Source organism: Microtus oregoni, unplaced genomic scaffold (assembly GCF_018167655.1).
Source record: "Microtus oregoni isolate MIOR12 unplaced genomic scaffold, Mior012 000025F_ref0000491, whole genome shotgun sequence".
NCBI classification, from domain to species: domain Eukaryota; kingdom Metazoa; phylum Chordata; class Mammalia; order Rodentia; family Cricetidae; genus Microtus; species Microtus oregoni.
This window is the reverse complement of record NW_024543084.1, coordinates 34,319,922-34,346,643: the sequence shown is the minus strand read 5'-3', so window position 1 is coordinate 34,346,643 and position 26,722 is coordinate 34,319,922. Positions and strand designations below refer to the sequence as shown.

Below are 26,722 nucleotides of genomic sequence, written 5' to 3'. Positions count from 1 at the left end.
TCCTACCTCAACTTGATATGCCATACATAACACCCACGGGAGGCCTGCCCTTCTCTGAACAGAAACAAAGGGGAGGCAAGCAGGGCCAGGGGCGGGGGGGAACAAGAGGAGAGGAGGGAGGGGAAACTGAGATCAGGATGTAAAATAAATGAAAAAATAATTAAAAACAACAAAAAAGGAATTTCAGCCATCATTTAATAAGAATCCTGAATCCTCTGTGGAGTTTAGATGACATAAACAATTTTTTTAAAAGCTTCTAGCTTCATCTCTTACTCCAAGAGACAGCATTTTTTGTATTTTTGAACCTTCCAATTACAAGACAGGATTTCTTTCTCTATTGGAATGTCTAGGAGAAGACAATGTAAGAGATAATGTATAAACTTCACTATACTTATATACTTTTAGAAATAACCTTTATTGCCTTGGTTCGGGAGAAAAGAAAGGTTAGTCTATATAATGACAATTCTACAATATAAAGCCAACTTCAAAAGATCCATCTTTAGTATATATTTGCATTCTCATAACAAAATACATGTTCGAAACTATCTTCTGAATACATAAAGGAGACATACCTGGAATGATATCATTGATGTGCAGAAGAATTGTACTTTCAACACTTGCAAAGCTACAAAGTTGTACTCCATCAAACAGTCCATCCCAGTTGCCAATAGGGTTATCCTTGAAATGCCAAAAAAGTAAACCTTTATATACCTTTGTCAATAAATATAAATGTGAACGCCAACATTTCTTTCAAAAGTATTACCTAAGATATCTTTCATAGAAAAATGTTAACTATTTTGCCCAAAAGAAAGGCTGTATTAGAAATATCTGCTAAAGTAACAACATTTTACAATAAAAATAATAACAATCAACTTACAGCAAACACACAAAATAATGAATCAAAAGCATTTTTCATACTTTAATCTGCAGTAATAACACCAGCTGAGGTTTAAAGAGACATTGTCTGCAAAAGAAAACTTACTAGGATTGCATTATTTTACCCAGAAACCTACCCTTAAAGTTAATCACACATCTGCATCCCCTGGGCACTTTGCTCACTGTATTACTGTGTGTCTTTTTATAAACAGAAGAGCAGTTACTTCAGAATTCTCTTGTTATCTGTGGGTATACAAGACTTTCCTCAAAAAATGGGGAAAGTCTTGATTTTCTAAGTTATTCTCTACTGTGTCACCAGCACAGGAGTTATTCGTGAGGCACAAGCAGATGGTCATGAAACAACTGCCCTGAGAACCAGTGAGGAATGTTAGCGTGTCCCTGGAAGCAGACAGCCATGAGTAAAGTTGGGATCGACCAACTTTCTTATCAAGAAGTCTAACGGGACTGTTTGGAGCTGATGCTCGCATAAATCAAACAATGGACAGAACTTGTGTGGAGCTGGCAGGCAAGTCTCAAGACAGCCTGCCTGGGCTAAATAAGATGACCTCCTAGGTCACCATTAAGAAGGGAGAGGACCCAAACAGTTCCTGTAACATCTAAAGCCTGGCCCAAGAAACCTATAGCAAGGGGAGACTAAGTCCAAAAACTAATGGCCTTCTTTCTCCAACATTCTCTTTACCCAGTCTACAACTCCTCTGAAACACTAAACTCTCATTTAGAGAATTCTTGTTCTTAATTATTAACGATTCTGAGAGACCCACGGGTCTTACTCTGGCTCTAATTTCACATAGCGAGAGTCTGGCAAATTCTTATTTTGTACCTAACTAATGAGCCATCTTACACAATTTCTAAGTACAAGGCAACAGAAACACATTGGAACATTCATACCCAACCATCTCTGTAGAGCATTTATGAATAAATAAAAATGATTATTAAAAATATTCACTGTGTGAGTCTGCTGCTCATAATCCTCTCCCAACACACCCTGGTAAGAACAATTATGAAGGAATCTCCTTTATCCATAATGAACTTTTGCCTATACTTTCAGTCTAAGATAAAAATGTTCTCAACTTCTTTCTCCTCATTCTCTTAGGGCCACGTTAATTCACTATGTGCACTGGAATGCATCCATTGTTAGCGAGTATGGTTATTCAGTAATAAAATGAGTGACACAAACAAAAGGAGTCATATTATACCATATGACCTCACTTCTGAGGTACCTACAGCAGGCAAACACCCAGTCTGTAGTTACCAGGCATGGTCAAACTGGGCAGAATTTATTTAATAGAAACAGAGCACAGCACAGGATGATGAAAAAGTTCTGTAGACAGACAGTGGAGAGGCCATGATGAGAATATGCCAAATGATTTGAACTGTTAGTGTAACCATGGTTACACTGGAGCCTTTCTTATACACAGTTTGCCGCAATAAGAAAACAGTTTTTAGACAGTGAAAATCCTGTGGGAATACTCTGTCAACTCAAAAAGCAGTATGATTCTTTTCCTGAGTATTTTCTATTAATAACTTTCTACATTCATTATTATGAGAAAATTAATTAAACGTTAGCAAATATACAAAAAGTATCAAAAGTATTTTTAAATTAAAGGAAAACACAGTATCATACAATATATTTGGACTTAGTCAGAGAAATGTCAGTTTGTTTTATTGTTTTGGTTTGGTTTTTGTTTTTGTCTACTGGTCAGTTAAAATAAGGATAATTAAAAGACTGAGATTATTATCCCAGTTTCTTAAAACACAAAAAAATTTGGGAAATGTATTGTTTCTGCTCACATTCCTACTGTAATGTTTCTGTACGAAAGACAAACTGGAATATCTTCTTTAAAATACTGTAAATTTGAAGAATACAAAGTGTTCAATTTATTCCTAAATTAATAATAAAATTAATATATATATTCACAATAATAAAACTCAAAAAATCCTTACCATGTCCACACCAACAAAATATCCTAGACTCTCTATTTCTGGCAAAACATCACAGAATATTACTTTTCCAGATTCAACACTTTCTCCGACCTTCAAAGATACTCTGGAGTTTTTTTCCAAAGGGGGAGGTTCAGCCTGCATGGTATCCCCTAGGGCTGCAAAATCACTTTCCAATCCATTGTCATCATCGTCTATGGGCTCCAGCTTGTCCAATGCCACAAACACGCCACAATCTTCATCACACTGAAAAAGCTGTTTCTCTTGATATACCCCATCAGTGAAACCTTGGCCACGATGTTCTTCCTAGTTTTCAAAGTTTTTTTTAAAAAGAGATATAAAAAGATTATCCATTAAAGGGATTTCAGGAAATTACTTTGGAAAAACTCTAAATTCTATCCATAATATGAAATATGACTAGAGCTGCTGTTGGGTTTAGGGTGTTTAAAGAATAAAGAAGCTGTATCTGATGATGAAACTAACTCATAATTTCAGATCATAATTCTTTTGAGAAAGAGTGAGGATTAAATTTACAACATAGTACTACCACGACTTTTGTCATGAACAGGCATTCAACTTTAACCAAACAGCAGCATCAGCTCCATTTACTGAGAACAAACTGTAACCATCTACAGCCATCCACCGTACAACTACTATAAGTCATGTGTGCTCTAAGCACTTCACAGATGAGGAACAGGTTAGGAGAACATGATGTAGGTTAAGTAGCTGGCAATCCTGCTAGTACATACCATAGCTGGCAGTCACAGCCTAATTATTTCACTGCTCGAAAAGTCAAATCAAGAAGCAAGTAAAGCGTGACCTCTCTCTACTCCTGAGAGTGTCCAAATGTGAACCAATAGTCAGTTTGGAATATAGAATTCTTAGATATGTTGCCACGGCACATAAGTTCCAAGGCAGTTTATACATTCCGGGAATAAGCATGAGCAAACTGAAATTGCTGCAACACACTTCAAAAATTTTACCTCTAAACAGTTATACTTAGTAGCATACACTAAGAACTGGGAATCTTGTGGGTACTATCACAAGATAGTTCACAATTTTTTAAGTGTTTATAATTACAATTGGCAGTGTTAACTTTTAATATAGGAAACTTAAAATCTTCTTAGATATGAAGTCCAGAATAATGACTTGTAAGTTTCTACCGTAAGAGATAACTTTTTAAAGTTTTCAAGAATTGTCTTTATATCCTCTCAATTTATCATTAAATAAATTTGGGGGCTGGACTATAGCTCAGAGGCAGAGGGTCCTGAGGTCCATCCTGAGAACTATACTAAAAACAAACAAACATAAAACACAAATCTTATAAAGGGGAAAATATGTGCTCGTGGTCTCTCGCTCACGCGCACACTCGCTTTCTCATACGCTCTCTCTCTCTCCTTCTCTCTCTCAAATGTCCTAGCAAACTTATCAGCAATTCTACTCCAAAGAAAATCCCCGACACTGTCCTGTCCGCTAATAACGGTCCTCTGAAGCGCACAACTCCTGGAAATTTCTCTTCCCCAGATCGCAGCTGTACTTTCACAGGGCTGCCCACATCTACCTGGAGGCCTTTAGTTAGTCGAATTCTGTTTCTAAATAGGCTGAGCCTCTCCTCACAGTTGGTAATTGCCAACAGTAACTCTGTAAATTTCTCAGTAATGTGATTAGAGAAGGTAGGGAGTAAAACAAAAGAGACTTTGGAGCCTAAGAATGATTGTGTGTGGTTCCTGAGTCTTGGCTGTTTACCTGGCCCCGGGAGGAGTCCGGCCAAGCTGGAGTACCCGTGTAGAGGTGCAGGAGCAAGTGTTCCAGGGATTGAATGCCATGTTCAGGAAAACGGATGGTTTGGGAATATGGTAAAAGACAGGCAACCTGAGCCCTTTAGGCCAGCTTCCATTTAAGATGTAATTAGATTGTCCATGGCTGCTCACATCAGGCTCGCTCATTCATAATGTACCCTCCATGTTCAGATCCAAAGTGTCTGGGTCAAGTGGAAATCAAACTAGTCTCTGAAAATTGAGATAGGACCTGTGTAATAGGCCAATCAATACAATAAATTCTGCTCAAATCCAGACATCTTGGGTTTCAGAAGAACTCCTTCAAAGCTTGAGATTTCCCATTTGTCCTGTCTTTACTCATCTTATCTAAAGCAAACCAAACCAAACAAAACGAAGATACAGTCTAGTGCATAGAAGTGTTGGCATTGCCATTCTACCCTAAGCAACAAGCTTAGAGATGTGGAGTCACAGGCAAACCAGCACCCCAAGTTAGAGAGAGTGAGGAGAATGCCCAAGCTCTTATCTCTGCCGGAACCAGGACAGGGAAACCTGAGCTATAACTGGTAAACTGCCAGGAGTTCTATGTGAACAAATCAGAGAGTGAAAACTTAGGTCAGCACCTCACAGGCCAGAGAAAAAGCCCCTCTGCTTCTGCAGGGCAAGGGAAAGAATATTCAAAAATAATCCCAAGTGCCGCACTCTTCTTAGCAAGGCCTGCCTTGGGAGGAATGTCTGGTGAGAGCTCGGCCAGCTGGGGTTTTCTACAGCCTGATTAGACTGGAAAAGGGAAACGCGAGCCATCTTGTTCTGCCCAAGGGTGAGGAGAGCTCAGAAGTAAACTCTGTGATGTGTTCACTGTGAAGTCCTCTGTCACAAGACTGGGTCACATCACAGAACTGTAGAACCCTTCCCATCTGCACACCACACTACCTCATGACCAGTGACTGACAGTAGTTGCTTTTACCCATACAGTGATTAAAAAAACTTCCAAGAGCCGGGCGGTGGTGGCACATGCCTTTAATCCCAGCACTTGGGAGGCAGAGGCAGGTGGATCTCTGTGAGTTCGAGACCAGCCTGGTCCACAAGAGCTAGTTCCAGGACAGGCTCCAAAACCACAGAGAAACCCTGTCTCGAAAAACCAAAAAAAAAAAAAAAAGAAAAAAAAAAAAAAGAAAACAACTCTGTTCAAGAGGACAAAACAACAGCCTACAGAATGGGAAAAGATCTTTACCAACCCCGTATCAGACAGAGGTCTGATCTCCAAAATATATAAAGAACTCCAGAAATTAGACATCAAAATTCTAAATAACCCAATTAAAAAATGGGTTACGAAACTAAATGGAGAATTCTCAACAGAAGAATCTAAAATGGCTGAAAGACACTTAAGGAAATGATCAACATCCTCAGTCATCAGAGAAATGTAAATCAAAACAACTCTGAGATTCCATCTTACACCTGTAAGAATGGCCAAGGTCAAAAACACTGAAGACAACTTATGCTGGAGAGGTTGTGGGGAAAAGGGAATACTTCTGCATTGCTGGAGGGAATGCAAGCTGGTACAACCCCTTTGGATATCTGTATGGTGATTTCTCAGAAAATTAGGAAACAACCTTCTCCAAGACCCAGCAATAAGACTTTGGAGTATATATATCCAAAGGATGCTCAACCATGCCACAAGGACATGTGCTCAACTATGTTCATAGCAGCATTGTTTGTCATAGCCAGAACCTGAAAACAGCCTAAATGCCCCTCGACTGAAGAATGGATAAGGAAAATGTGGTACATTTACACAATGGAGTACTACACAGCAGAAAAAATAAAGACATCTTGAAATTTGCAGGCGAATGGATGGAGCTAGAAAACATTATATTGAGTCATGTAACCCAGACCCAGAAAGACAATTATCATATGTACTTACTCATAAGTGGTTTTTAAACATAAAGCAAAGAAAATCAGCCCACAAATCACAATCCCAGAGAACCTAGACAACAATGAGGACACTAAGAGAGACATACATAGATCTAATCTACATGGAAAGTAGAAAAAGACAAGATTGCCTGAGAAAATTGGGAGGATGGGGACCTTGGGAGAGGGTTGAAGGGGAGGGGAGAGGATGGAAGGGAAGCAGAGAAAAATGTAGAGCTCTATAAAATCAATTAAAAAATTCTAAGAAATATGAAACGGCAAAAGCACATTACGACCAAGCAAAGCAAGCATGAGTGAGAATCAGCTTCAAATAAGCATGAACAATAAAGTTATCAGACTGAGAATTTAGAACAAACACAAATAAACTGCCTGTGATGGCCCCTAGCTTTAAGGCCAGAACTTGGCCGGCTGAGGCAGGGAAAGCACAGTGAGCTGGGCTAGCTTGGGCTACATAGTGCCTTCAAGGCCAGCCTGGACTACAGAGTAAGACTCAGTCTCAAGAGAAAAGACAATAGTTACATAAATAAGCCATTTAACAATAGGCTAAGGAACATAATAGACAAAGTAGACTCTGTGGAAATCAATGGGCAATTTAGGCAGAGGTGAGACTCCTAAGAACCAAATAAGTACTAGAAATCAAAAACATTGTAACATGCTAAGAATGCCTTTGATGGGTTCATTAGTAGACTGAACATAGAAGGGAGAATCTCCATGCTGGAGGGCATCTCAGTTGAAAGATCCCAAGCTGAAGAGCGAATGAGGGAAGGGGAGTACGCCAGAGAAACCCAGAGCAGAACATCCAAGCGCAGATGGGACACTTCAAAGGCTGGGGTGCACATGCGCCAAGAACACAGGGAGACTCATGAAAGGATTGGAGGGTGTAGCTGAGCAGTTATGACCGAGGAATTCCCCCAAATTAGCATCACACACAAAACTACAGGTCTGGAAAGCTTAGAAAACAGGAAGTGGCTAAACCAGGATAAGCAGAAAAACGACACCTGGGCATAGCGTTTAGAGTTTAGAATCAATGAAATTATTACTCTTTAATTCTTCAAAATGCGGCAGAGGGAAAGCAACGTTCTATTTACAGAGGAGAAAAGACTAGAATTATACCTATGTCTCCTCAGAAATCATGAAATCAAGAAAAGAGTTGGGCAATAAAATGTTGAAGGTGTTGGTTGAAACAGTCTGGGGTACAATTCTCTATGTGGTGAGCCACTCCAAAAGTAAAAGCGAAAGCTAGGCATGGTGGTGCTCACTTTTAATCCCACGAGCTCAGGAGGTAGAGGTATGTAACATGAGGGCTTGCTTGTTGGGGTTTCCACAGCCAGTAAGCCCCCAAAGAAAATCACTCAGAGAGTCTACATTAGGTTATAAACTGATCAGCCCCTTAGCCCAGGCTTCTTATCTTATTAGCTCTTGTAGCTTATATTAACCCATTATTCTTATCTATGTTAGCCACATGGCTCAGTAGCTTTTTTAGCAGGGTATGTCACATTCTGCTTCTTCGGGGGTCTGGGCAGGACTGGTAGGAATGGGCTTCCTTCTTCCTAGAATTCTCCTGTTCTCAGTAGAGGTAGGCAGAACTCTGTGAGTTTAAGGCAAGCCTGGTCTACATGGTGAGTTCCAGGACAGCTAGAACCACACAGTAAGATTTTGTCTCAGAAATTCAAAAATAAAATAAATAAATTAAATTAAAAAATAAAATACATGAAATAAAAATAAAAAATTAGAGAGATAGCTGGTGTGGAGATGCATGCCTGTGATCACAGGGCTTAGAGGATAAGCTCATTCTTGACTACACAGTGAGCTGAAGGCCAACCTGGGCTACATAATGAATGTCAGGACAGTCAAGCTATAAAGGGAGACTCTCTAAAAAACTCAAAAATAAATAAAATTAGAAAAATCAAAGAGAAAGTTGGTGTTGTGATGTGTGCCTGTGACCGTAGCGCTTGAACAATAAGGTGAGGTTAAGGCCAGCATGGGCTATGTGAGATCTAGCTTCAAATCTTTTGAAGAAATTCATTCATGGGCAGCACTGTTACTTTATAAGACGTGTCAAAGAAGTTCTACACACACACACACACACACACACACACACCTATACAGTGAAAGAAAGGGGTTAGAGAGAAGGCCCAGTGATTAAAAACACTTGCTGCTCTTTCAGAGATGCAGAGGACCTGGGTTCGATTCCTAGCACCCACAAACATGGCTCACAACCATCTGTAACTCCAGTTCTAGGGGTTCCCGAACCCTCTTCTGGCCTCTGTGGGAACCAGACCTACACATGGCGCATGCACATTCATGCAGGTCAAATTCTCTCTCTCTCTCTCTCTCTCTCTCTCTCTCTCTCTCTCTCTCTCATATGCATGCATTCACACACATACACACATGCACACACACACATGCACGACAGAATAGAAGAGTGCGAAAATGGAAGAATAAATAAAGATCAAATCAAAATTCTTTACTGTTCTACTTACTTGATATCACAGACAGCTGTGGAAATTTTAATGGTGACGTTTTATTTCATTTATAGATGTCTAGTTGTACTTAGAGGGAAGTGAAATGAAGAACCAGGAGGAGGGTTTATGACCACCTTGCACTCCTCATGAGTTAGAATTATTTAAGAATGGGCGTGGATTCATTTTAAGTGCATATTGCAAACTCAAGGGTAGCCAAATGTAAAACAAAACCACATTTTTTTTTAAAAAAAAGCATAATATATGTTAAGGAAAAGGATAAAATGAAATGATACTAAATGATCAATTAGGACCACAAAAGGCAGAAGAGGAAGACAAAATGGGGATAATGAGCAAGGACACCAATGAAAACCCAGTAAATGTGGGGAGGCACACTAAGTCCAACACATCAACTAAACAATTAACACTAATGACCTAATTATGACAGTTCAACACAGAGATCAACAAAGAATCAAAAAAGATGCAAATACGTGTTTTCTATAAGAAAGCAATTAAAATATAAAACACATGTAGAGGTAACGTGGGCATAATGGCACATACCTGTAATTCGGGATTCATGAAGATGAGGTGGGAAGATCTTAATGTCTACATATTGAGACCCTCTTTCAAAAGGAGGAGGTTGGGAAGAAGGAAAGAAGAGAGGACATGAGGGAAAAGGGTAGAAAAGGGCATGGCTTGAACACTAGCCGAATGAAAACAGGAAGAACTATATTAATTCAGATAACGCAGACTTCAAAACCAGGAAGGTTAGCGTGGCATTTTTCTCTCTTGGTAACAAGCTTCCTAACACAGGGTGGGAGTTATTCCAGCTCAGGATTTCAGTGCATTTCTTTTAGGTCTGTGACATGGCAAAGACAACACAGTAGAAGAGGAGGCCAGGAGACGGCATCAGATCCCCTGGTGCTGGAGTTAACAGGCAGCTCTGAGTGCCTGGTGTGGGAGCTGGGAACCAAACGCAGGTGCTCTGAAAGAGCAGTATGTAGTTGATGCTAGGATTAGACCCTTCTTTATTAGAAATAAAAGGGGAAATGTTGTGGGAGCTCGATCCACTTAGCTGAAGACATTTGGGGTGAGTTTGTTTTTCCATTGTACCCCTTAATAAGTGATTAAATAGACTTTTGTGGGCTTTCACTTTAATGCACACTAGGTGCTGGCTAGTTTCATGTCAAGTTGACACAAGCTAGAGCCACCTGAGAGGAGGGAGCCTTAACTGAGAAAATGCCGCTATAACGTTGAACTGTAGATTCGCACACAGGGATTCTCATCCACTGCTGGAGGAAATACAACATGGTACAGCCAAGATAGTCGGGCAATCTCTTACAAAGCTAAAGATGTTCTTACTATACAACCCAGCAGCTGAGCTCCTGGAAATTTACCTAAAGGAGAAAAGAGTCTATTTCCACACAAAACCTTGCACCTAATAGCCAGCCTTATTCCTGATTGCTATAGCTTATAAGAAATCAAGATGTCTTTCAGCAGCTGAATAGATAAATGAACTCATGCCCATTGTCTGGAAACACCATTTAGCTACTAAAAGAAATGAGCTACCAAATACCCAGAGAATACACATAGGACTCCCCAGAGACTGACTGGAGAGACGGCTCCAAGCCTGAGAGCCTTGACTGCTCTATGGAAGGACCAGAATTGGAATTGCCAGCACCAGCATCAAGTGACTCCAAACCTGTGACACCCACTTCAGGTGCTCCATGGCCACCTTCTCATGTCTGTGGACACCCACAAACACACATGTGTGCCTAAAAACACATACATGAGTATAAGATAACCAAATCTTTAAAATAGATATGCAGAGAAGCCTTAAAAATGCATACCACTAACTGAAGGAGTCAGTCTGAAAAACCCACACCCTGTGTCACTTGAAGTGTGTGACAGTCTGAAAACTGCAAAACTACCAACATTAAGACAGTAAGAAAATTGGCAGTGACCGAGGGCTAGGAGGGTAGAGGGAGAAAGGTGGAGAACGGAGGATAGTTGAAGCAACAAAGCCTCTCGGAGCAATACTATTGCCATGGATAAATGTCATTACAAAATTTCCACAGCCGTTAAACATACCAGCTCTAAGAGAAGTCTGCTGTGAGCTGTGAGTCCTGTGTGGCAATATGTCAATGCAGGCTCTGATTTCCAACAAATATCCCAGTGTGGGGAGAGATGCTAGGAATGGGGAGGAATGCATGAACGAGGGCAGGGACACATGGGAAATCTCTGCGCTTTTCATTCAGTTTTTGTGCGAACCGAAACGTGGCCTAAAAATAAGTCTACTAAAAACAATTTTGGCTAATGAGGGAAACCCCAATTTGAACATATCCACATCTCTCGGCATAAATGCAAATTAGCATTTGAAACTGTTACTTGCCTCGTTTCTTTCATCTGCTAAATGAAGCTAAGGGCTCGTGGGGAGCGTTAAATGAGAAGAGGGTGGAGGATAGTCTCTTCGACGTGCTCAACGCCATTCCAGTGCCAGCCACGCGAGTTCGTGGAGGCTAACAGTGCTCTGCACATTGGGAAAGTGATGTGAAGCACCACACTGGAAAAAGGAAGCAATGTGAAGTCAGCATAATCACAGAAAATGATACCACTACACAACCAACCTCAAAGAAAAAGAAAATCCCACGACTACTGTATTGTGGTAGCAGTTACAAAACAGCCAAACACCAAGGTTTGCTGTGTACTTGGAATCCTCTGAAGAATGTCAAATTAAAGAGGAAAATAATTGATTTAGGAACAATTTGCTGTAAATGAGGTAATGATTTCCAATAAAGCATTGTATTTCACTGTAAAAGTATTTAGAAAAATGACAGTATACACTTACACAAAACACAAGCTAAGATACAAACGTGCACACACACTTTTGCTGACAGACCTTGATGCCACCTGCTTGAGAGGACACGGGCCCTGAAATCCTGAGTCTGATGTTTGTGAGATTGTCTCTGTGACTTCATCTTGGTTCAAAGCCGCTTATTTATTTCTGGTTTTAAGACATGCCTTTGGCATAACTCAAATGCTTGAGAATATTTATCATCCTTGTTCATGTTTCCAGAGAGGACAGGATTTGCTGTTCCCTGGAGTCAGAGAAGAAAACAGGCTGGGGGCACCTGTTGCCTGTCCATGCCAGTGACCGCCCATCTGGCGTTCGGAGAGCCATCCCTTAGGGATGATGAGTCTTGGCCACAGAGGGTCCAGCCTGTGGCTCTGTCCGGCAGCCTGGGACTTCCTTGTCATATGACCCCCCCATGTAACGTAATCTTTCTCCTTCGTTTCTGGCAGTTGAGAGAGTACAATGTACGTGAACTGAATAGGTCCCAGAATCTAAATCGGGAGAACCCATGAGGGAGCGAGCTCCCCAACAGGCTTCAGTTTTAAGCTTTATTGTAAAATACAGCTTCCTAGAAATCCTCCTTGTTATGTAGAGAGTTTGTGCCCTGTCCCACGGCTGAGCAGTGGGTCTTGGACGGCTTTTCTATCTCTGAAAGGTCTGGAGGGAAAGAAGAGTAATCCAGGCCTAAACTCGGTCATTTGCCCAATTCATGTGTGCCTCCAGCTCTACACAGACTATTCAGAAGGGGAGGAGAGAGGTGGAGCTAATATCTAACGGGGCTGGATTTTACTTTGGGAAGGTGGAGAATGCTAATGGTTGCCAACAGTGTGAATGACTGATGGGGTGGTGTTGTGTCTTCTATGTGGCTGCAGTAGTAAATGTTATGCTGTCTACACCAACACCATGACAGAAAGAGCAAGCCATAGGCAGCAGTGTATCTACAGCCAGGTAGAGGAACACAAATAAACCAACACACCAAACCATCCAGTCAACAACAAGAAAAACAAGCACACCTAGGAAAAAAAGAACAGGTTTCTAAGAGATAATAATGAGCCAGGTGGTGGTGGCACACGCCTTTAAACCCATTGCTCTGGAGGCAGAAGCAGGAGGATCTCTGTGAATAGTAGAGATAGAGTGTGGATTTAGATAGACCATAGGCACTAGTCGATGAGAATAGTACAATGTCATTAGGAATCATGATAGCACTATTTGTTAAGACCATTGTATTTGGTTTTACTCTAGGTCTCTGGGTTGTTGGTCACCCAACAATATTGGGTATAGATTCCATCTGTGGAATGGCCCTTAAATCAAAACGGTTATGAGTTGGTTGTTTCCATGAGCTTTGTGTCCCCATTGCTGTAGCACGTCCTGCAGGCAGGACACAAGGAGTTGAGTCTGGCCTGGAGTTACATTTCTCTTTTGGTGGCATGTCCAGGCTCATCTTAAAAAATTATTATTTGAAAATTTTATACAAGTACACAAGGTATCTTGATCTCACCCATCCCCTATTCTCTGTTTCAACATCCCTACACCCCAGCATATCTCCTTCCCAATTTCATTCATTTTTCTTCCTATATGTGCATGGGGATGTCCAGTGAGGCACAGGCAATGCACAAGTGAACACAAACCCATAGAAAAGTGCCTCTCCTTCCCTCGCAAAGTAACTAATAGCTCCTCGGCTGGGAGCGGGGCCATGGGCATCGCTCCCTCGCTCATTCTGAAGTTCTTTCATTGTTGTTGTTGATGATGATGCTTTGTTTCATTGCTGTTTGAGGTAAGGTCTCACTATGTAGCTCTGACTGGCCTAGAACTCATTCTGTAAACCAAGCTGCCTTCAAACTCACAGAGATCTGCCTGTCACTGCCTGGAATGCTGGGATTAAAAATGTGCACCACCACCCCTGCAGAGTTTGAACTGGCTTGATCCCGTGGAGGTCTTGCACATATGACCACAACTGCCGTGAGCTGTGCCACAGCCAAGTCATGTACTGAAGACAGGGATTCCCAACACTTTTCCTGCCCTTAGATTCATCCCAGCCTTCCTCCAAGATGTTCCCTAGGTCTTAGGGGTGGAGGACTTTAACACTGCCATCTATGGCTAAGCACGCACCACTTAAACTCAGCCCTTTGATCTGACTCCTTCTCATCTGCTAGTTTCTAATTTGTTATTTTTATAGTTATGTATATGTGGGAAGGTGTGTACCTGCGAATACAGGTAGCCCGGGAGGCTGTTGTGCCCCCTGGAGCTAGAATTACAAGCAAGAATGGTGTTCTCCAAACCACTGAGCCATCTAGTGCAGTTTCGCGCACTGTATTTATAAAAGCATCTATAGTCTTCTGGGAAGAAAATGGAATTTAGATGAATGGTACAATGTAAGAACATATTTCCAAACATCAAATGAGGATGGCCTCCAAGTAATGTTATCAGCATCATTAAGATAATTAATGTATTGCCTTCATTTCTTTTTTGTTTAATTGGTTGGCGTTTTTTTTATGTTGCTGTTGTTGTTGTTTTATTTCTGTTTTGTTTTTGTTTTTTTTTTTTTTAAGACAAGTTTTCTCTTTGTAGCCCAGGCTGTCCTGGAGCTCACTCTGTAGACCAGGCTGGCCTCGAACTCACAGAGGTCCACTTGCCTCTGCCTCCCGAGTGCCGGCATTAAAGGTGTGTGCCACCACTACCCATTGCATTCGTTTCTTACTTGATTTTATACAAAACACGTGAAAACAGTTTTCTGTCAGGATGCGTGTTCCCAGTGTTCACAGGTGCCTCCTGCCTTTACAGTAAGTAGGTATGATAAACCAAGAGATGAGATTTTGGGTGTTAGAAGTAAGCTGTAATATATACAGACATTATTCATTGAAGGTTGCCATGCCAGGAACTATGCACCATCGGGGAGATACCATCTGTGAGGATGACAACCAAATCCTGCACTCAGGTTGCTTGAGGTCTAGATGACATAAATAAGACACTTTGGATCTGCCCACAGCAACCAGAAGAAGCCTGCAGGAATGGTCTCCAGTCACAGGAGACATCTTACTATTAGCAGCAGTGAGGATAGAGACTGATGAGAGCAGAGCCACCCTCTGGGGACGTCATCGTTTGTGTTCGAAGCCAGCGAGCCTCCAGAGAGTCCATAGTACTCAGCCGGCTCAGCTCTTTTCTCGAAATTGCAGCAACGCTCTTAGATTTTGGCTTCTACAAAGTGATTCCTGATTGTTCCTCAAAGATGGGCTGCTGAGAGTATCCCTGTCTTGCCGATTCTCTCCGCACAAGCACCTAGAGCAGTGGTTCTCAACCTTCCTAACACTGCGACCCTTTAATACAGTTCCTCACGTTGCAGCGACCGTAAACCACTGAAATTATTTTCGTTGCTACTTCACAAGTGTAATTTTGCTACTGTTATGAATTGTAATGTAAATATCTGATATGCGATCACCATGAAAGGGTAGTTCGACCCCAAAGAGGTCACAACCCATAGGTAGAGAACCAGTAAATTAAAAGCTTGACCAGCTGGTCTTGTCAGGATTACTGAGTTCACAAGAATTCTTCGTGAACAAAGACCCACTCCATGCTGGCCCGGAGCTGGTACCCCACCCAGCAAGCAAGTCACTCCACCACCACTGGTTGCAACTAGAATGCAGCGGGCAGCAGGGCATGCCCCAGGTGCAGCAATGAGCAGCTGGAGTCTAGATCAGTGTCAAGACAAAGGAAGCTTAGAGTCCTGGGGACAAGAGGAACACTAGACACGGAGTGAATTTCCAGCCATTCCAAATCCCCAGAAAGCTCAATGAATCTCACTTGTGGTTCAGGGTTTCATTTAAATCCCACCTTGCCTGTATCCCTCTGTTCTCTCTCATCCTCGTCCTTCCTCCCCAAACACCGACAGCACCTGCTAACAGTTCCCGCGATTGGGCATTTTCTTCTTTTTGCCTGTGGGCGTTTACGCATGTGCACGCCATGGGGCATGTGTGGAGGTCAGAGAATATGTGTGAGAGCTGGTTCTCTCCCACCACGCCAGTCGCAGGGATCGAACGCAAGTCATCAAGCCTGGCAGCGAGCACCTTCGCCAGCTGCGCCATCTCTTCAGCCTGACACTCACTCCTTGCTCAGTTTCCTGACATCAGGACTTGTTTACTTATCTGACAGAAGCAAGCCGATGCCCTCGAATGGAGAATTAACCATAGAGAGCAAGGATGGTATTTTCACCGCTTCACTTGAGATACAATTCATAGCTCGGTTAGCCACTCTTCAGAAATATCCAGCTCTGGTCTAGAGAAAGGGCGCAGGGGTTAAGAACAGCACTGCTGGAAGCTGGAGAGACATGGCCCAGCAGTTAAGAGCATCTGCTGATCTCACAGAGGGCTCAAGTTTGGTCCCCAGCATCCACAAAGGTATCTCACAAAAACCTGTAACCCTTGCTCTAGAGGGTCTCACACCCTTTTCTGGCCCCCACAGACACCTGCACACACAGGGTGCACATACACACATGCATAAAATAAAAGTTAATCTTTGGGGGAGGGGAAGAATTTTTACTGCACTTGCAGGGAAATCAAGTTTGGTTTCCAGCACCGCTCAGGCAGTTCACAAACATCTGTAGCCCTGAGCTCTAGGGGACACTACAACCTTGTCTGGCCTCTGCAGGTGCCAAGCATGCCATGCATGAAGTGTTCTTCCATGTATGCAGGCAAACATGCAGACACATGAAATAAAAAGAAGTAGAATTTTTAAAATGTTTCCAAGAAGAAAGCTTACGAGCCCATGGCATTTAGCAGAGTCTTAGAATTAGATAACCACTCTCACAATCGTAGACCGTTTTGATGACCCACCCCCAAACTTCACATTCATTAGCAATCATTCCCTATTTGTTCACAGTCTATGCTGAAATGGCACTTCCTCAAACAACATACCAAGAACCTATTACTGACCCGATACTGAAATACGGTCTTTGAAAAATTGGTCAGGTTAAACTATGTTCTATATTGTCAGTCAGATACATGAATTCTGAGAGAAGGGGAAGTGGGGAGATAGTCTTGAACTCATTGACACAGAGACAACTTCTTGAACAGAACGCTGACAGCACAGGAACTGACCACAATCAATAAACGGGACCTCGTGAACCCGAAAAGTGTCTGGAAGGCAAATGACAACATTAGTTGGTCAAAGCAGCAGCCCACAGAAGGGGAAAAGATTTTCCCGAAATACACATCCAATAGATACCTAATATCTAAAATATATACAAAAAAACCCACAAATAACCCGTATAGAAACGGAGTACAGATCTAAATAGAATTTTCAAAAGATGAAACACAAATGTCTGAGAAACATTAAAGAAGTGTTCAACATTTTTTGCCATCAGGAAAATGTAAATCAAAACTACTTTAAGACTCCATCGTACACCTGTCAGCAATACTAATATCAATCAAACAAGTGACAGCTCAAGCTGGCGAGGATGTATGGTAAGGGGAAAACACTTCCATTGCTGGAGGGAATCACAGTGGCATTTCCTCGGGAATCTGGGAATAGATTTACTTCACGATCCACCTGTACCACTCTGGGGAAAATGTCAAAAGATTCGACATCCTTCTATAGAGACACTTGCGTCACTATGCTCATCGCTGCTCTATTCAGAACCTGGAAACAGCTTAGATCTCCATCCGCAAATAACTGGAAAAAGAAAATGTTTATACAACAGAATGCTGCTCACTCTTAAAAAAAAAAACCCACAAAATTCACAAGTAAATGAATGGAGTTAGAAAAAAAATCATCCTGAGTGAGGTGACTCAGACCCAATAAGATAATTTTGATTGTATTCGCCTATATGTGGATGTTAGTTCTTAAGTCATTGATGGGAAGGCTACAGTGCACATAACCACAGAGATTAGGTATAGAGTAAGTGGTTAGTGGAGACAGAAGGATCTCCTGAGAAAGGGAAAACAGTCATGAGTGGACAGGGATGTGGGAGGGGAAATGAAAGGGGAAGAAGAGAATATATGGGTAAGCGAGGGGATACCAGGAAGGGCAGCTAAGGGCAATTGAGGGGTTGTGTGGAAACCTACTACACAAGACATTTCTTAAAACATAAACATATATGAAAGAAATATAAATGGGATCACCAAATAGTAGGGGAAACAAAGCCCCAAATAGATATCTCTCTTTACCAAATGAAAACTCCAGAGCCAGGAATTAGTTAAATATAATTGAGTTTTTGGCCAAAGGTTCCATGGGAACCCCAACAACCCAAGCTATTGACAATGCTTTTGATTAGGCTCCACAAACTGTTGGAAAGATCCAATTGCTGAAGACAATACCTACATACTCCCTGAACACAGAGAAGTTGATCTTGTGCCTACCCAGAACCTTCATGGCTTCAGACTAGTGTTTACAGTATCTGAAGGTATTTTGCATACTACCAGAGGAGAAAGGTAAACACCAGCCCAGTTATAGCTCTGAGATTTGCAAGTGTGATATGCTTGAAAGATGCGCTGGTGCAATAGTGGCACAAAGCTTTTGGGAGCAACCAATGATTCTGATTTGCCTGAAGACCCATTCCATGAGACGGGACCCATACATAATGCTGCTTGGGTAGCCAAGAACTTGAGACTAGATAGCCCTGGGACTATCTAGGGGAAAACCAAATACTACTGTTCTGATGAAGAAAAATTGAAATAGAATTGACTCATAACAACAGTTTGCTGTACTCATAGACTGATGCCTTCTTCAGTCACCATCAGAGAAGCTCCCTCCTTCGATCGATGGGAAAAGATACAGAGACCCACAGCCGGACAATGTGCAGAGAGGAGAGACCTAGGAACGCTCAGTTCTAAAAGAGTTACCTTCTTCAAATCATTCCCCTCAGAACTCAGGGAACCCTGTGGAAGATGAGTTAAAAAGATGCTAGGAGCCCGTGGGGATGGGCAACGTTAAGGAAACAGAGCCTTCTAGACTCAGCAAAGCTAATGCACATAAGAAACTCAGAGACTGTGGCAGCACACACAGTGCCTACAAAGGGCAAAGCCAGATGGGTCCCAGCGCTGAGAGGGAGCAGTGAACGGAAGCCCCGATTCCCCATCCAGAAGCTGTCACTAACTGACAGCCACTCGCGAAGGAAAAGCTAGTTTTCTCCAGTGGGGTCTCTTCTGCTCAGATATCATGTGGGATAGCTATTAGCTGTTCACTTAACTACATCTGGAACTAATTAAAACCCCCAAACACAGGGCACACCTGTGAGGGACCTCTGTGCTGAATGTGAAGTGGGAGGTTCCACTTCTAATCTGGATCTTTGAGGTAGGAAGACACACCTTTAATCCAGATCTAATCAGGGCCATGCCTTCTGCTGGGATCCTAGGTAAGGACCTGGAAAAAGGAAGTGGCTCTTGGCCTGCTCTCTCTCACCTTGCTAGCAAGTCTATTCCTCCGCTGGCATTGGAATCTACTCCTTCAGGATTCCAGCATCTGCTGAAGACCAGCTGAGACATCAGCCTTCTGGACTGAGCAACTTCTGGATTCTTGGACTTTCCATTCATGGGCACCCATTGTTGGATTGTTGGATTAACTGGGCCAAAGTCTGTAAGTCATTCTAATAAACCCCTTTTCTAGACATATATAGAGAGAGTCATTCTATAGATTTGGTTACCATAGAGAACCCTAACTAATCGTGGTTTCTGTTTGTTTTTTTAAATATGATTTCTGTGTAAGAGAATATGTATATATCTTGTGCGCTCTCTCTTGCGCTCTCTCTCTCTCTCTCTCTCCTGTTTTCTAATTAGAGAGAGAAAGAAAAGGTGTGGATTTTGGTGGGTGGGGAGAACCTGGGAGGAGTTGGTGGAAGGGAAACCATGGGCAAGCCCCAGCAGGATCTTTCCTAGACAGTTAAGAGGGAACAAGGTCCTACCTGCATTCGGGTTTCAGGTTTCTAACCTCTAGAATGCAGAATTAATTTCCCGTTTTCTGAGGTGTCCGGTTTGTGAATCTTTGTTCTGGGAACCCGGGGACATAATGGAAACACCAACAACCCCTGCTTTCAACCTAACCCTAGTATTTAACCCTAGTAAACCATTAAATTATTGTTTTTGGCTTTGTAGATAGTGTTTATATGCATATAATTATAGAGTTATAGGTGTTTTGTTACTGGCTTCTTTCACTTTCCATGTTTCTTTTAAGAAAAGGTTTGTTTTATTTTAATTGTGGGGGGAGGGGGCGTGTGCACAGGATGTGCACATGAATGCAGGTACCCATGGAGGCTAAAGGCTTCAGATCTGCCTTGATTTGGATGTAGGCACTAACTGAACTTGGGTCCTTTACAAGAGAAGAGCTAACTAGGAGCCCTCGCTTGCTTTATTTTGAAAGGCAGAACATGTTTGCTGCAGTGCGTGTGAGTGTTTCAGGATTTTTACTGCTGACTAGTATTCCGTGGTATGGGCACACCATATGTAGTTTATGTGCCCATCAGTTGGGAAGCACTTAAACTATTTCTCCTTTGTGTCCTAATGTGGGAATTCTGCTCTGAAGAGTTGTATGTGAGCTTGTGTGAGTGTGCAGTGTGTCTCGAAGCATTTCCATTCCTTTGTGTGCTCCCTAGCAGCTTGAGAAGGTACAAAGTGGCCACCAACACCTCTTATCTTCCCCACTTCTGAGCTAGGGCCCCATTCAGGCTACACAAACACTATTCCAACATTACAGCACTGTTTCAAAATAGTTATTTCTTTTACGTCTTAGTTAGGGCTTTATTGCTGTGAAGAGACACCATGACCACAGAAATTCTTTTAAAGGAAAACATTGAATTGCCTGGCTTACAGGTCAGAAATTTAGTCCATGATTGTCAGGTGTGCACGGTAGCATGCAGGCAGACATGGTGCTGGAGAGGTAGCTGAGAGTTCTACATCTGGATCCACAGACAGCAGGAAGAGTGTCACTAGGCCTGACTTGAGTTTCCGAAACCTCAAAGCCCATCACCCAGTGATACACGTCCTCCAGCAAGGCCACACCTACTCCAACAAGGCCACACCTACATATATATATGCCTGAGTGTATGTATGTGTGCTATGTCAGGTCCCTGGGACTAGAATTGCTGATGATTGTAAACTACCATGTAAATGCTGGGACTGGAACCTGGGGCCTCTGCAATAGTAAGTGTTCTTCATCGCTGAGTCATCTTAATCCCCAGTGCCAGTCTTAAAAATTACATTCATTCTAGTAGGTAGAAAATGACAGTTTATTATAATCTGGTTTTCATTTCCTTGATGACCCTTGGTGCTCAGTACATTGTGTGTGTGTGTGTGTGTTTTGTGGTAGTGGCATTAAACCTGAGACCTTGCACATGCGCAGAATGCTGAAACTGAACTGTACCTCCCGCCCTTTCAAACTCTTTAAAAAGTTAATTTATGTTATATATTGTTAGAGGAAAGTGCATACCTACCGTGATGCCTGTGTGAAGGTGAGAGGACAGCTTTGTGGGACTTTTTCTCCTTCCATCTTTATGGGCATTCCAGGGATTGAGTTCAAGGTGTCAGTCTGAGCCTCTCAGCAGCCAGTCATTTTCTTTTTCGGAGATTCTCACTAAATTGCCTAGGTAACCATGAACTCAATTTGTAGTCTAGGTGGGTTTTGAACTTGGGGTCTTTCCGCCTAAGTCTCTTGAGTAGCTAGGACCTGCCCTATTACGAATGTATTTCTGTCTATCTTCTTTCAAACATTTTAATGAATTGTTGCTTTCATTGGTTAATTAATAAAAAAAACTGCTTGGCCTGACAGGGCAGAACATAGGTAGGCGGGTTAAACAGAACTGAATTCTGGGAGAAAGAAAGCAGGGTCAGAGATTGCTGCCATGGAGCCAGTCACCAGGTCAGACAGGCTGAATCTTTCCCGGTGAGCCATGACCTTGTGGTGACATATAGATTATTAGAAATGGGTTGATCAAGATGTGAGAGTTAGCCAATAAGAGGCTAGAACTAATTGGCCAAGCAGTAATTTAATTAATACAATTTCTGTGTGGTTATTTCAGGGGTTAAGCTGAATGGGCGGCGGAATGCAGTCCGCCCTTTTTACTACAAACATGTGCATGTGTCTGTGTGTATGTCACACTTGTGTAGGTACTGGAGAAGGCTGGAAGACAGTGTTGGATTTTCTGGAGATACAGCCTATTGCTCGGAACTGAACTCAGGTCCTCTCCAGGAGGAGCTAATACTCTTAGTTCCCAAGCCATCTCCCTAGACCCTAGTCATCTTCTTTGTAGGAATTTTATTCCTATCTTTTGGCCAGGTTTTAATGTGGTTGTTGGTATTTTTGTTGTTAGCTTGTAGGAGTTCATTCTATATTCTGAACAATCTGACTTTTTAAATAGCAGGTTAAAATTTCATGGTTTTAAAAATATTCCCTATTGTAGCAAGTGCTGAATGCATGACAGATAGATGTTCGTAACTATTTCTAGTATTCTCAAAGACAACGTGGATTGGGTTTTTAACTTTTTATTTACTCGTTTTTATGTGTGTGGGCATTTTGCCTGCATGTATGTCTCTGCTTAGTGTGCACACAGAAGCCAGAATCAGATGCCGTGGAACCAGAGTTAAAGACTGTTGTTAGCCACCACGTAGGTGCTAGGAATTGAACCTGGGTCCCGTGGAAAAGCAGCCAGAAAACTGTATTTTTAATTTTTTAATTTCTCATTTATTTTACATACCAGGCACAGTTTCCCCTCCTTCCTCTCCTCCTGTTTCCTCCACCCATCTTTCATCTACCACCCTCTACATCCACCCTCCCCCACTCCATTCAGAAAGGGGCAGGCCTCCCATGGAAGTCAACAAAGTATGGCATATCAAGTTGAGGCAGGACCAAGCTCCTCCCCCTGCATCAAGGCTGGGCTAGGCAACCCAGCATGGAGAATAGGTTCCCAAAAGCCAGCCAGCTAAAGAGCCAGGGACAGGTCCTGATTCCACTGCTAGGAGCCCCACAAACAGGCCAAATTTTGCATGCATTTGTCACATACATGCAGCAGGCTTAGGTTGGGCCCATGCAGGCTACAGACCCCCTTAGCTGTAGATACAGAGTTCACGAGCTCCCAGGAGTTCAGGTCAGCTGTCTCTGTGGGTTCCCCTATCATGAACTTGATCCCCTGCACCTGCCTTACAGTCAGAGAGTTTAATCACTGAGCCATCTCTCCAGCCCATGGTTCTTTTCTCACGCTTAATGAATGTGTTGCAGAAACATATTCCAGAATCATTGGGTCAAATTTGGGGTTGCCAAAAGAACCTACTATATCCTGGCTTCCTACCAGGTACTGTTACCTGAAGGGTCATTATCCTCAACACTGATCAACGCAACAAAAGCAAGCAGCTTCTCAGACATCCCAGCGCAGGTAAGCAACGATTTGCTTCTGCTGCCGAAGGCATCAAATGTCCTGCCCCTTCATGACTGAAGAACAAAAGGTCCTCCATTTTGTCCTCCGCCTCCATCTTGTGTCTTGTGTAAGCTATTTCCCATAAAACATTCTAGTCCTCAGAAATGGCTAGGGGCAAGAGTACCAGGGTAGCCAAGTGGAAAGTACAAGTAACCACCGAACGCCCCCACCTGAAGGTCAATGGATAACTAAACTTGACAAGCAACAGGCGAGGACACAAGCCAATCAGGATTAAACCTGTCACCTCACACCCTGCTAATGTGACTTTTCTGAGTTTTGCCTTTAAAGTAACTTGCTGTGCTGCACCAGTTACTTTGACGAGGTCCCTGCCAGCTTGTATTGTGCACACAATAAACCTTGCTTTTGCATTTTGGTGAGTTGGTCTCCCTGGTGGTCTTTTGGGGTCACCACAGACTGGGCATAACAATGGCATGGTGAAACAGAAAGATTTGCACATCACGCTTCTAATGCATGCGAAGTGCTATTTATCCCTGTACTTCACATCTCATTCAGGGAGCTATGAAGCAGGGCCCGGGGGTTTTCAGCTCATAAATTAATACAATCCATCAGATACTACCTGTAAGTGAAGTATGAGAAGATAGACATTGTCCCGGGTTTCTGTTGAAAACTAGACTATGGAAATGGGACTATGCCTATGTTTACCAACTAGAGAAGGAATGGAGTATAGAGATCAGCTAGGAGTTATGTGATTCTACGGGAGTATGAGCATGCTCCAGGAACAACTGGGCCTTTCCAGGCAGCCCAAAGTGCGTTTCTGCAGCCCCCAATTCTGGCTCTAGGCCAGCATCATGCTCTCTTGAATTTGCAGCCAAGTGGCCTAGACTCCTGGCATGAACATGTGACAGGTGGGTGGGTACATGTTTGTACTGTGTTCTATGCTTGCCTAATGACTCGATGACACTGAGCATGTGACAGGTGGGGCAAGTGTTTGTCCTGCATCCTGTATTCACCCCAAGCCCTGTTGTAGGAGGAGCCGGCTGCATCCTCCACCCGGCTAGCTTAACACCCCCCCAAATAACCACACAGAAATTGTATTAATTAAATTACTCCCTGGCCCACTCTCACATCTTGATCTAACCCATTTCTATTAATCTGTGCTCACCACGATGTCGTGGCTTCCCGGGAAAGATTCAGCGTGTCTGACTGTGGTGACTTCATGGCGGCTCTCCCTGCCTGCCTTCTTTCTCCCAGCATTCAGTTCTCTTTTTCCCACCTATCTAAGTTTTGCTCTATCAAAAGGCCAAGGCAATTTCATTATTTAACCACTGAAAAGAAGAACCTCCTACACCAAAGACCCACTGACATCCGATTCTCAAGAATCTCATTTCATTTCTTTACACTTGAGCGTCCAAGTGTCTTCACCCTTCTGTCTCTACAAATAGATGTGAGAGGAAGTCACTCTTTGGAGGGTCTTGAAAGTTCCATAAGAAGTCTTCCAAACATTGAAACTCCATTCATCACTGGAAAATAACACGTCCAGTATTTTAGTTTACATCCCATCCTGGAAGACTTTCCCTCTAGGAAAAGCGCTACTTTCAAGTCACTCCCGTGCATAAATAAATGGTTTCTTAAACATTTAAGGAACACATCAGAGAGTATGCAAAGGAAGCTGAGTGTGGTGGTACAGGTTTAGAATCTCAGTGCTGAGGAGGCTGGGATCAGACGGTCTTCACTTAGGGGCAGTTCAGGCTACACGGGAGTGTAAGACCTCATGTGATAAAAGGGTAAGATGGGTATAGTGATGCCAACAATTGATGTTTTTCTCTTTGACCTGTTTTCACAGGGCTGTCCAAACAATGATAAAGGAAGGAATTGTTCTGCCGAAAGATAAAGCTCTACCATCTCAGAGGGGGGAATTCACAGGGCTATTTTAACTTTGGCCAGAACAATTGTGTCCAGCCTGGGTTCCTTGGTTGGGTTTCTCTCATATCACAATGGCCTGCAAAGTCCTTTTCCTCTTGATCTGGTACCCACAGAACAGGCTCCACAGAGGTTCACAGCAAACAGAGAGAATTCCTCGGGACAGTGGAATTTCACTTCCCTGGGCTTGGATAAGGCCAACAGGATACTTTCTTCCTCCAAGGGTTGGTTGAAAAGTGTCCTATTGCCCCAAAAGTCCAGCCTTCAACCTTCTGCTGTGAGAGGCAGTCACAGGTCTTCTGATGACAGGCTGCTAGAGTCTGGGACACCACTGGGCCTTATCTCAGCCCAGCTCTTTGAAGCCAGAGGTTGTCGCCATTGCTACGACTTACTTATCCCAAGGAAGGAAGCTGCTTCTGCAGGCTCGGAGTCCCTCTTCACAGTCTCGATGTTTGAAAGAGTGAACGGCAATTGTATTCCGACTTTTCAATTTGTGCGCACTTGGCCTTTTTATTCCCTACTTTCCAGGGGGCGTAGTCATTGAAATTGTTCGTCATCCTGCGGCAGGAAGGGATGAAGGCTGGGGAGGGGGTGTAGACGTTGCTCTGATTGTTTACCTTCTGAAACCTCACCTTTCCTCACCAAGCTTCGAAGCTTTGTCTGGCCACAGCTGAGAAGTCTACTTTGAACTTCAGAAAATGGTTTAAGAGGAGGAAGTGATATGAGGAGTTGCAGTTGTTTCTGAGATAATTTATTCTCTAGATGCCAAAGATCTGGGGCGTTGCTCACGCTGCCTGAATGGCTGCACTTTAGAGTTTCAATATTCCCATTCTTGTAAGAATTAGACAGCTCATCTGGAGAGAAACGCGGACGCAAAGTGGATTTTCAGCATGGGCCTGGATGTCTGCATCATTGGAAAGTTGGTTATGTGAATGAAAATACTGTATTTTTAGTCAAGCCTATGGGCACAGACTTGTCATTCCAGATACTTGGGAGGCTGAGGCAGGAGGAACAACTCGAGAGTTTGGGATGTAAGCACATAAATCAGAGTTGGAGTGCTCACCTAACGTGTATGGGGGCCTAGATTGAATACCTAGTACTGAAAACAACAAAACAAAATAAAGTTCATGTTTTGTTTGTTTTCTTAAGAATAAAAAAATGACCAAATTAATAGAAAACAGCCCCCAATGGGATGATTTGTGCAAGATCTGAGCCCTGTGGGACCCAAAATTCATTGAGCTTTATCAAATCCAGTAGGCCTGGGATTCCTGAAGGTGAATATAACACAGGTCACAGTTATCCCGGATGAGAGTACAATTCAGGCGAAGTAGGCTCATCAGGCATCTTCTAAAGGCATCTTGGAAATTTGTCCAGACGCTCTCTCTTCCTTTGCAGATAGTCAAGGGTACAGCTTGTTGAGAAAGACAACTGTGTTTTTTTTCTTATTGCTGTAATCAAATACCTGAGTAGAAACACCTTACAGGTTAGAAGGTTTATTGGGGTCGCATTTCAGGAACAGAAGTACGGCAGGGGAGGGAGGGGCAGCTTGTTCGTGTCTAGTGTCTAGAGAGACGACTAAGTAGAAAAGTGG

General features: G+C 42.8%; 1 protein-coding gene across 2 annotated transcripts in view; it reads right to left on the bottom strand.

Annotated features, from left to right (window-relative positions):
* Positions 1 to 592: 592 nt before the first annotated feature.
* Positions 593 to 26,722, bottom strand: part of LOC121462725 (serine/threonine-protein kinase Nek1-like) — a 115,470-nt gene continuing 89,340 nt past the window's right edge. For both annotated transcript variants that reach the window (XM_041674574.1, XM_041674575.1), the window contains 2 exons: positions 2,842 to 3,144; positions 593 to 678 (listed from right to left, as the gene is read on the bottom strand). In XM_041674574.1, the coding sequence (XP_041530508.1) occupies positions 3,033 to 3,144 (112 nt within the window). In that variant the 3' untranslated portion in view covers positions 593 to 678; positions 2,842 to 3,032. The remainder of the gene's footprint in view (positions 679 to 2,841; positions 3,145 to 26,722) is intronic.